We start from the raw sequence: 12,263 nt of genomic DNA on the forward strand, positions 1-12,263 counted from the left end.
AATAAATTCGAGCTCCACAAAAATAAATGTAATGCAAAATGAACAAGAATATGGTAATTGGTAAATGATGGATGTCGAAGAAGAAAATCAGAGCATAGATTTAGGTGAAATGCAGGGGCTGTGTTGCTTTTGAACATGTAAAACGTGATTTTAAGCATGAACGTGCGAAAATTCGTTCCTAAGAAAGCTAAAAATAGCCTCCCATTGCGTCATTACTTCAGTCGAAAATATCGTAAAAAAAACATACTTACTCTAACTCTAAATTTGGAATAAATTCGAGCTCCGCAAAAATAAATGCAATGCAAAATGAACAAGAACATGGTAATTGGTAAATGATGGATGTAAAAAAACATACTCTAAATTTGGAATAAATTCGAGCTCCGCAAAAATAAATGCAATGCAAAATGAACAAGAACATGGTAATTGGTAAATGATGGATGTCGAAGAAGAAAATCAGAGCATAGATTTAGGTGAAATGCAGGGGCTGTGTTGCTTTTGAACATGCCAAATGTTATTGATAAAAGATAATAATTATGTTATGTAGGTATCAATTTAGGAATAAACTTTTAAAAATACCATTGTAGAAAATACCTATTAAGTTGTTGTGACATCAAGATTTTGTGAAATGGGAAGTGCAAAATTGCTTTCAGAAAATGAAGCCCTGCTCCTCTGCACTTTGCAATGCCTGTGCCAGGCCATGTTCAAATTCCCTAGTCCCTACTAAGTATTACTAAAATGAAAATACTCATGTGTAATGGTCATTTTTCCCCCAAGGGCATCTATTTTTACTTTCCTTATCCTATTTATGTTTGTGTATGGAACTACAAACTTAGGTATGAACCTAGGTATGTACTTGATGTGGATCAACAAGCGGGGCCCGTCCCTCCGGGAATTTTTTGATCTTGGGTAAAGAAAATCAGTATTTATGTACCTACCTATTTTATTTAATATTCAGTTTATTATTATTCTTGATTTGATTTTTTGATGCTTGATGTGGATCAAAAAACCAAACCAGCAGTTTTATGGATAAAAAGGACCTTGACCATCAATCTGTGGATCCAAAGTCTACCAAGCTAAACACTAAAGTGACTAAAGTGAGGGGAAAAAAACGTCAAATTTCAAAGAACAGGCATCATTTTCCCATGGTTGAAGATACCCTGCAGGGACAATGCACCACAGCTTCCTGTACTGTCAAATTTTGGTCCTAAAAATGAGCCATTAAAAATTAATTTGAAAATTCTAAAATAATAATAATAATAAAACCTCAATCCATGGATATAATTTTTGGTTCAATTTTACCGAAGCCTAATTAAAGGGGAGAAAAGTTACATTAAGCAATAATCACAATGTTGAAGATTTTACTTAGGTACTGTTAATTTTATCCCCCCCTTTTTTTCATAAGTTAAAGAATAATGTTAATTTTATAAAAATTAATAGAAGACCTTGTTTATGCGACCCAAATAGGGCTGAAAAGTCCCTTTATCCCCGTCAATTTGTTGAGAAAAGTAGCAAATAAAAATGAATAAAAGGAGGGTATAAGGAATGCAAAATTCAATTATTACCTTTGAGTGCGCTTCATTTTGAAGTTAAAACAGCTTTACTGTTTGCTCCAACATGTTTCCGGGTCGACTCAAACATAAAATTTGTACGAAATCATCTATGGCAAAGTTTGGCCAAAAATGTCACCACTCGATGGAAAAATGACACCTTGCAGTGGCCTGGTTGATTCATAGACACAATAGAAATATACTATTTGCTCGAGTAGATTCCCCCATCTAAAGATTCTAGCTATAGCTTACTGCTCAGACTATTTTCTGGGGTAAGATCCACAATCTATACATAGATTCTAGCTATAACTGCTTAGCGTGTGCCCGTATGCACGGCAGTGTTATTATTTGATGAGCTATTACTGCGCTCCATGAAAATTTGAAAATTGTGTGCTATATTTTCCTTCCCTGATTTTTCCGAAATAAATTAATTTTGTATTTGTGGTACCTCTGTAAGTTCCAAAGAGAACTCAAATCCATAGAAGAAAAACTTCACGGAGGTAACGAAACAGTGAACTCTTCACCACCTCAAGAAAAAAGTGGAGCTGCCATTTGGAAAGGCGGGATTCCATTTACGAACGAATAGGTACGTAGGTTACTAGGTAGGTACCTACCTACTTATTTCATCAACCTTTACTGAAGAAAGGGCATTAACTTTACCTACGGCCTGAGTTCATCGTGGTTAAAGTCACCTAGCAGTTTGGCTGGAATCAAATAAGCGTGCTGACGAGGCTTAATGGCCAGCATTGTGTAAGATAATCCCGGTCACCATTTCATTTAACAACCACGAACTTTGCTCACCATCAGATTTTCTTATTTCGTCAACCTTTACTGAAGAATGAGCATTAACTTTACCTACGGCCTGAGTTCATCGTGGTTAAAGTCACCTTGCAGTTTAGCTGAAATCAAACAAGCGTGTTGACGAGGCTTAATGGCCAGCATTGTGTAAGATAATCCCGGTCACCATTTCATTTAACAACCACGAACTTTGCTCACCATCAGATTTTTTTTTTTTTCTTTACAGGGCTCGATCCCGTGTAGCCAACTCGTAAAAATGTATTCCCATTCCCCAGCTATCCTAACTACAGTGCACTATTATACGGATCAAAAGCCAAAGCCACCTGGTGTGGACGCATTATGACCCTTGGCCGAGATAAATATATGTGGGTTATATCAGATGTACGTGTGTATGGTTAGAATAAAATGTACCTACAAATAAAAGACAACAGTAAAACTTACAAAAATAAATCTCTCAACAGTTAAGTTTATTTCATACCCATACAGACTTCACGAGGTTTTTACGCCCGTGGGTTGTTTAGGTGCTATCAGTCCATTCAGCATATCAAACGTATTCCCATCCGGTCGTACGGAGAAAATATAGCCCTCCTCCGAGCGAACATTGAGAAATCCAAAGTCATCGATACCGATAATTTTCACCTGCTGTGCTTCCCCCCGCTCTGACACCACGGTAACATTGACATTATTATGCAGCCAGTGCTTGTAGTATAGGTCGTAGATCTCATCAAAGTCACCTTCCATGAGTTGTTCCAAATGATTAAACACCAGAGCAAAGTATTGCTCATAGGAGAGTAGAGGGGAGCTCGGATTGGCTGAGAAGATACTATTGAGACATGTGGTGGGTTGTGAGTTATCCAGGTTCATCCCTACACCTATGTTACACACAGCCATCTGACTCTCAAACGTGGAGAGAATAGAACTTGTCACTATAATACCGCCTAGCTTGACATTACCATTCACATAGAGATCATTGGGCCACTTGATACCCAGGTCTATATCCTGATTGAAAGACTTGACTGCTAGCACAATACTAATGGCCACAATGTGTTGAATGAGAGGCAAATGCTTACCGAGCTGAGATTTCAGATCGATATGTAGTTGCATAGAGAACATGGCACAGCCAGGGGGACTAAGCCAGATGTTATTGGACCGGCCAGTCCCTTGGGTCTGCTGCCTGGGTATAACAGTTAGTCCATGGAGCAGTGTGGGACCATCTAGTACATTATGAGAGGAAGACATGACACCCGAGTATATTACAAGTTGGCCTAACTTCTTCGTGTTCAAATGTCGATAGTACTCGTCCACATTGAAATCAGATGGCGCCTCATTCACAAGGATAGGCATATACGCTTCACTAGGCGCTCTGGACGCGGCGCTTTGACAAAACTCGAGCTCCATTTTCTTCATCTGGAGTGGAGCAGTGTGGGACCATCCAGTACATTATGAGAGGAAGACATAACACCCGAGTATATTACAAGTTGACCTAACTTCTTCGTGTTCAAATGTCGATAGTACTCGTCCACATTGAAATCAGATGGCGCCTCATTGACAAGGATAGGCATGTACGCTTCACTAGGCGCTCTGGACGCGGCGCTTTGACAAAACTCGAGCTCCATTTTCTTCATCTGGACGACGCTTTGTGTTTTCTTCGTATATAACTTACGAGCTGTGTCCAGAAGTTTAGTTTTGGCCTCGGGGTGGCCTATCAGATAACCAGCTGTGTATACCATCTTGAGGACTTGACTTCGAATCACCATCAAGAAGATAAATATAGCTGAGCTTCCAACAAGTGTAGAAACTGACTTGATATTGACGTTAGAAATAAATTAATGTTTCCATACTTTTCAGTTTCGTTTTCAAAAGATTTGTAAGAAATCACGTGTTCATTGAACGGTCTGACTAGATACCAGTACATTATGAGAGGAAGACATGACACCCGAGTATATTACAAGTTGACCTAACTTCTTCGTGTTCAAATGTCGATAGTACTCATCCACATTGAAATCAGATGGCGCTTCATTCACAAGGATAGGCATATACGCTTCACTAGGCGCTCTGGACGCGGCGCTTTGACAAAACTCGAGCTCCATTTTCTTCATCTGGACGACGCTTTGTGTTTTCTTCGTATATAACTTACGAGCTGTGTCCAGAAGTTTAGTTTTGGCCTCGGGGTGGCCTATCAGATAACCAGCTGTGTATACCATCTTGAGGACTTGACTTCGAATCACCATCAAGAAGATATAGCTGAGCTTCCAACAAGTGTAGAAACTGACTTGATATTGACGTTAAAAATAAATTAATGTTTCCATACTTTTCAGTTTCGTTTTCAAAAGATTTGTAAGAAATCACGTGTTCATTGAACCGTCTGACTAGATACAAGTAGTAAGGTAGGTACTTTAGATATCTTCGATAGTTGAACTATTTATAATATGTTAAGGTATATAAAAAATTTCAGCTATGTTTACCATGTAGGTACAGCTTTGGGTGTATTATTTAGTTAAGTAATTCTTGTTTCTAGTGTGTATTATTCGTATACTTTTAATTCAGCCTTTTTAATAAGTGTTTCTTCTATTATATTTTTTGGTTTCGTATTTAGGTATTAGCTTTGTTTCTTAGAAGTTGTTCTTTGTACTATTGATCTTTCTCTGTTTTCTATCCAAATCTCTTTCTTCTCTTCTTGCTTTTTGGGGTTGATGTTTTTCTTTTGTACTCTCTAAAAATTCAAATGTCTTGCTGTTATAAAATTGTGTCTCCTGTTCTTCCTGCTTTTGGGTGTTTTTCTTTCAATTTCCTTCTGTCGTGGCAAGTGTGGCAGTTATTTCGACTGTGTAAGTGTGGTAGTTATAGGCCGGTCTCAAAAGTAGATCTGCATGAAGTTGTTTTTCTTCTGGAAGCCAAATGTTTCATAGAAGGGAATCATATGATCTGCACAGTCCAGAGTGAGCTTGTAGCATTGGAAATGTTTGGCCAACTTCACCAGAACGGCAATCAGACTAAAACCAAAAGAAACAAGAGCAACTATAAAAAAAAAAATCATTCAAATTAATTAAAGTTTTTAAAAAATCTAAGCTTGGTTGGTTGGTAGCGCGTCTGCCTTGTAAGCGCTAGGCCGCGAGTTCGATTCCCGCCCGGGGCGGATTTTATCCTGAACGAATAATGTTCGCTCTTGAAACTGCTGGCTTTCTCCTATCCTGTCTTCCTTCTCTCTTCGATTTCGGGACAGTAGGACCTTAGCAGTTACAGTTCCCTCTATCAAACCTCTTGAAAAAAAAAATCAAATCCCTATCACGAAGGCGCGCGAGCGTCAAGAGTTTGAAGCGCCGCCGGCCTATATTAACACGAAATGGAGTTTCATGTTTTTCAGCTACTTAATACATAGGTCAACCTCGGATTGAACTCAATCCCGAGACCATCCAAGGTAAATCTCGACCTAAAGGGATTGAATTGAAAACTCACAGCTTTCCCAGCTCCTTGCCTCGGTACGTGTCGTCTACTACAACTTCCTCTATCTTGCCCTTGAGTGCACACTCATGAATGAACTTCTGCTCCAGTATAAGAGACCCAGTGCCTATGACTTGCTTGGTCCTAGTGTCCTCTATAACAGTCACCAAATAGTCCTGACTTGCTTTCATACGATGGAACCGCTCTGCGAAATGAAAGACATTGGATGTAGGTAACTTGCTCTAGAAATCAGCTTAACCCCACACACAAAAAGCCCAAACTGAGGCTTAAATGTAGGGGCTGGTCAGCCCCAAAGGACGGGTTGAGCTTCTACGTATCTACGAATCTGCTCTAGAAATGGTGTTGAGATTTAAGAGTGAATGAGTTATAAAAAAAGAATTAATGAGCAACCTCCCTGGCCGAATTTGTATGACACTCGGCTTGCACGCCGGAGGTCCCGGGTTTGATTCCCGGCTGAGTCGAAGTTTTTTCGACTCTGTGTTTGGAGTTCGGGGTGCACTCAGCCTCGTGAGGACAATAATTGTCCTCACGAGGCTGAGTGAGTAGCTGCTTTAATCGAGCAGCGACCAGTGCAATACATAAGTACACCAAGATAACACATTGTTGGTAGATATTGTGATGTCTCGAGTAATAGAGATATAAATAATGACAAAAAATAATAAAATTGGAAACAAGTTTTATTTGAATGACATTTGATTATAAGTTCATGAACTTGAACTTCCATTACATTGGCACCTGGCAGTCAAGCAATGTTTATGCCTAAAATAATTTCACACAAATAGCATGACTGTTTTGCAGTTGAATGGGTGACCATATGAGACAAAACAGGGCACACTCACCCTTAATATAATAATTCAAGAGTTCATTGAAATTCATGCAAAAAGGAATGGCATAAAAGCATGATATGACATGACCTTAACAGTTGAAGGACTGTCCCTCACATTCTCAAGTGCCAAGGAAAAAAGTCACCTTAACTCAGACTGGGTATAAAAAGTGTCATGCAATCAAAGTAGGTTTATGAAAAGCAATATTGTTTACCAGACATTTTTAACACAAACACCAAATAATCTCTTGGGATTCTTCAGTTTCAGAAATAAGAAGCTCAACTTATACACAAATATCCACCTCTTATCAAAGGTCTTTTAAAAAAACAAAAGAATTTAAAGGTCTTACCATCGTTTCCTGATGTTAAAATGAAAAGAAATGAACAGGCGTTAATGACGTGTACGCTGGTGACAAGAGTGAATGAGTTATAAAAAAAGAATTAATGAGCAACCTCCGTGCTCGAATTTGTATGACGCTCGGCTTGCACGCCGGAGGTCCCGGGTTCTATTCCCGGCGGGGTCGCAGTTTTTTCGACTCTGTGTTTGGAGTTCGGGGTGCACTCAACCTCGTGAGTAGCTACTTTAATCGAGCAGCGACCAGTGGCGTCTTCACCAGTGTAAAAAGATTGTTGAAATATGGAAATTGATTGCAAAGGAAACACTTAGTAATGCTGTGATACCCACTTGTGAAAAGGCTCTGCTTTAACACAAATAAATTCAAGAAAATTTCTCCCCTCAGGTAGAGACCCTAGGACTCCTAAAATGGAGCATCCCCCCCCCATCCCCCCCAAGAAAGTCCTTTATACGGGCCTGCTTCCCTGTGTATGTGGCCCGCGAAGTACCTGCCAATGCAGAATGGGGCCCGCATACAATAAGACCTTAGGAGTTCCCTCTATCAAACCTCTTGGAAAAAAAAAAAATTAAATCCTAAATCCCTATCACGAAGGCGCGCGAGCGTCAAGAGTTTGAATCGCCGCCGGCCTATATTAACACGAAATGGAGTTTCATGTTTTTCAGCTACTTAATACATATAGGTCAACCTCGGATTGAACTCAATCCCGAGACAATCCAAGGTACATCTCGACCTAAACGGATTGAATTGAAAACTCACAGCTTTCCCAGCTCCTTGCCTCGGTACGTGTCGTCTACTACAACTTCCTCTATCTTGCCCTTGAGTGCTATGTTATGTAGGTATCAATTTAGGAATAAACTTTTAAAAATATCACAATACCATTGTAGAAAATACTTATTAAATTGTTGTGACATCAAGATTTTTTGAAATGGGAAGTGCAAAATTGCTTTCAGAAAATGAAGCCTTGCTCCTCTGCACTTTGCAATGCCTGTGCCACCAGGCCATGTTCAAATTCCCTAGTCCCTACTACCTATGTATTACTAAAATGAAAATACTCATGTGTAATGGTCATTTTTCCCCCAAGGGTAACTATTTTTACTTTCCTTATCCTATTTATGTTTGTGTATGGAACTACAAACTTAGGTATGAACCTATAGGTATGTACTTGATGTGGATCAAAAAAAACAAACCAGCAGTTTTATGGATAAAAAGGACCTTGACCATCAATCTGTGGATCCAAAGTCTACCAAGCTAAACACTAAAGTGAGGGGGGGAAAAATGTCAAATTTCAAAGAACACGCATCATTTTCCCATGGTTAAAGATACCCTGCAAGGACAATGCACCACAGCTTCCTGTACAGTCAAATTTTGGTCTTAAAAATGAGCCGTCAATAATTAATTTGAAAATTCTAAAATAATAATAATAAAACCTTAATCCATGGATACAATTTTTGGTTCAATTTTACCAAAGCCTAATTAAAGGAGAGAAAAGCTTGACCCCTAATCTAAATTAACTAGGGCCAAATTCCGATAACTTTACACTTCATATTTTACAACCATTAGTTAAAGGTTTTCACGCTCATACTTCCAAGTAAAGAGCCAAATGCAAAGTTTGGTGTATTAAAGAATGCCTTTCTCCCAGGAAAACCAAGATTTGCCAATGTTAAGTGAAGAATGTGGAATCACAAAATGAGAATTGCATACTGTGTTGTTTTCAGGGACCACCTCATAGGTTGTCATTAATACTAGAATCAACTATAGTTTTGCACTCTGATGCCAAACCCTATGAATCAAACTACATAGGGTGTACTATAAAATATCCCTAAATTGCATGATTTGTTTGAGAAATCTTCATTTCCATGTTTACGCACAATATCTGCAACATTGGAATGTTACAAATGTCAGACCTCATAGGTTGTCATTAATACTAGAATCAACTATAGTTTTGCACTCTGATGCCAAACCCTATGAATTAAACTACATAGGGTGTACTATAAAATATCCCTAAATTGCATGATTTGTTTGAGAAATCTTCATTTCATTTCCATGTTTACGCACAATATCTGCAACATTGGAATGTTACAAATGTCATGCTTTCACCATGCTCGTTTGTACTGCATTAGATAGTATGATGCAATGCAATGGACTAGGATAGTTCAATTTCAATAATCAATACCATTCCGTTCTCGAATCTTGCATGACCTATTTCCTGATTTCTGACACAAATTCTCGAGACTTGTTATGTACACAAACCTTCATATTTCAATAATTAACATAATGGGAAATTTCGGAGATGTTCCTTTTCATGGACTAATATAAAAATAAAATAAAAAACCACTCATAATGAGCCAACATTAATGACTAAAAATGGTAAATAAAATAGTCACAATATTGTCGCTGGTAATTAAATTAATTACCATCACGAGGAAATATACTAATGTCGCATAGACAAGGTACCTACTTGATGTGTATGGAACAGGAATAATAACACTGTGTGAGAAACATACAAACTTATTTTCATTGTGGAAACAGCGGTGACTAACTTGATTAGGTCTCAATTCTCAATTTTTTTTTAGCTTTGATCTTTGATAGAGGGATCTTAATAACGGAGGTGTTCTCGTCTCGAAAACGAAGGGAGAAGAAGAAGGCCAGGAGAAAGGCAGCCGTTCAGAGAACGAACCTTACCTATCAGGTTAGTTATTGTAAGATACAGTTCGCCCCGGGCGAAAATTAAATCCGTAATCTAGCGCTTATAGGGCAGGCGAGCTTCCAAAAACATACAAACTTATTTTCATTGTGGAAACAGCGGTGACTAACTTGATTAGGTCTCAATTCTCATTTTTTTTACTTTCTATTACTACAGTATAGCGGAGCCATACTAGTAATGAAAGTATTGCAATCGGTCCAAATTTTTAGCTTTGATCTTTGATAGAGGGATCTTAATAACGGAGGTCTTCTCGTCTCGAAATCGAAGGGAGAAGAAGAAGGACAGGAGAAAGGCAGCCGTTCAGAGAACGAACCTTACCTATCACCTATCAGGTTAGTTATTGTAAGATACAGTTCGCCCCGGGCGAAAATTAAATCCGTAATCTAGCGCTTATAGGGCAGGCGAGCTTCCTTGCTAATTAGACTGGCAAAAGAAAATTAAATAGAGGAATCCGAGAGTGAGTTAACTCAACGCTCAACATACCTACTTAAAAAAAAGAAAAAAGACTATAAATTACCTACTCGATTGTAGGTGAAAAAACAGCAGAACATCCAAATTTTAAAAGACTCAAGACTGTCGAATATTTTATTGTCTGATAAAGTTTCGGGGAAATGAATTAAGGTGGGACGTCTTATCAACTTTGGACACCGCCTCTACAGTACGCATAACAGGTATTGAGATCACTCCAAGGTCATTTGCCTTAGTACCTAGGTGATAACGTGTCGGACTGCCATACAAGAAAACTCCACTGACTTCTGACTTTGAGCTAGGGAAGACGTTAACTCAGTAATTCAGCACTCAGTAGTAAGACTAGTAACTATACTGCTTGTTAAGGAAGACATTAACTGAGTAGCTCAGTAATTAGAACTGAGTAGCTCAGTAGTTAGAACACTACCTACTTAGACAGCCTAGCTAGGAAGGAAAGTAGGGCGACTGCCTTGTAAGCACTAGGTCGTGAGTTCGATTCCCGCCCCGGGCGACCTTTACCAAAACTCAGAGGTTTCGTTCTTGGAAGGGACGACTTTCTCTCATTCAGCCCTCTTTTTATCTTTGATTTTGGGACAATAAGACCTCCGTTGTTACAGTTCCTTCTATCAAAACTCTTGAAAAAACATTTTCACTGATTTTGAGCGAGGGAAAACGTTTTGAACTCAGCAGTCACTACACGGCTTGTTTCAATGGAGAGGTCAGAAGTGGGTGAAAAGGTTTTGAGGGGGGGAAGGGAATACAGTGGTCATTGCACTCGCCTTGCACGCGGGAGAACCGGGTTCGACCTATGCTAGATATTAGTATTTACTAAATAGCTAAATACTAACTGACTTACAATACCTAAGTACCTAACAAGTCAAAAAAAAAAAAAAAAAAAAAAAAAAAAAAAAACTTGAATGCTCAACTGAGCATAACTTTGGCATACCCTATACCTACTTTTCTATTAAAATTATGTTAGCTTCCAAGTACTTATGCTCAACAAGTTTAAGTAGCTGCTTGATGAACATGTAAAACTAGACACTTGTACTTGCAATCCATTTTTCTCTCAACCAAAATCAGACTTTAGGACCAGGTTCCAATACCTCGTCCAGTGCACAAGGCCATTTAGTACTTTTTCCTCTAGTACCTATTTGATAAATGTTTCCACCATTGATCTTGGTAAAGTAGTACCTACATTAAATCAGTTTGGTGCAAAATCCTTAGGTAGTACCTAATTAGCTAATTACTTATTCAAGTGGCTGTTCACTCACAAGTTCACTAAAAAAGGGGAAAAAGAAGAAGAAAAAAACTCTAATCCTGTGATGTAACGATGTGAGGAACAATCTTTATTTGCATCTGCTAAGGTCAGATCAGATTCTTCGTGCTTCTTTTATGCTGGGATACAAAGAGCAGCAACACTACAAGGCAGGGATATTTCATTTAATTAATCTGGGGAAGGTTTTTCCCCCAATCAAGTACCTAAAGTAAGTCTAGGGCAAATATCTTGGGAGTTTTTCAACCAAAAGGAATATTTACACCCTAAATTTCACGACATGCCCTGCTAGGTAAAAAAAGAAGATAGCACAGGGCAAAAATTATAGAGAATCACTCATTATCTCTTCTTAAAACAGTTTGCACAACTGCTTTCTTGTGTCTCTTTGGATCATTTCTATACAAATTACAAAATATTTCTACATACATACTAGGCAAAAGTATTTTACACTTTCTTTGGTTAAAGTGACCCTTCTTTAAAACTTACAGTGCTAATAACCCCAATGAACATGGGCAAAAAACAGAGTACCTATCTTCAGGATTAATAAAATGTTAACCTGTATACCTAACTCCTGTATTCTTTGAATTTTTGAAGAAAGAATATTTTTATTGGATATGATTCATTGAAGAAAAAAAAAATCTCACAGTAGACCTACATTATCTACCAATACATAAGTACAACAAGATAACACATTGTTGACAGATATTGTGATGTCTCAAGTAATAGAGATATAAATAATGACATAAAATAATAAAATTGGAAACAAGTTTTATTTGAATGACATTTGATTATAAGTTCATGAACTTGAACTTCCATTACATTGGCACCTGGC

At 38.2% G+C, this 12,263-nt stretch overlaps 2 protein-coding genes across 2 annotated transcripts; both read right to left on the reverse strand.

The window, feature by feature from the left end:
• Nucleotides 1–2,776: 2,776 nt before the first annotated feature.
• On the reverse strand, nt 2,777–4,248 carry LOC103506677 (biotin--protein ligase). Its single transcript, XM_026821673.1, has 2 exons — nt 3,808–4,248; nt 2,777–3,589 (listed from the first exon to the last, which is right to left on the reverse strand). The coding sequence occupies exons 1-2, from the start codon at nt 4,100–4,102 to the stop codon at nt 2,835–2,837; spliced, it is 1,050 nt and encodes a 349-aa protein (XP_026677474.1). The 5' UTR covers nt 4,103–4,248; the 3' UTR covers nt 2,777–2,834.
• Nucleotides 4,249–4,999: 751 nt separating this feature from the next.
• LOC103506678 (probable glucosamine 6-phosphate N-acetyltransferase) lies at nt 5,000–5,991 on the reverse strand (the record flags this gene model as incomplete). Its single annotated transcript, XM_008471073.3, is given in 2 exon segments — nt 5,000–5,338; nt 5,802–5,991. Coding segments are annotated over 2 exon segments (315 nt in total). The 3' UTR covers nt 5,000–5,199.
• Between the last annotated feature and the right edge of the window lie 6,272 nt (nt 5,992–12,263).

This window comes from Diaphorina citri, unplaced genomic scaffold (genome assembly GCF_000475195.1).
Source record: "Diaphorina citri unplaced genomic scaffold, Diaci psyllid genome assembly version 1.1 scaffold254, whole genome shotgun sequence".
Lineage (NCBI taxonomy): Eukaryota > Metazoa > Arthropoda > Insecta > Hemiptera > Psyllidae > Diaphorina > Diaphorina citri.

Coding starts and splice junctions, on each gene's coding strand:
- LOC103506677 (XM_026821673.1), bottom strand. CDS start 4,102: ATGGTGATTCGAAGTCAAGTCCTCAAGATGGTATACACAGCTGGTTAT. Junction 3,590..3,807: donor TCAACTTGTAATATACTCGG/GTGTTATGTCTT, acceptor TAATATACTCGG/GTGTCATGTCTTCCTCTCAT.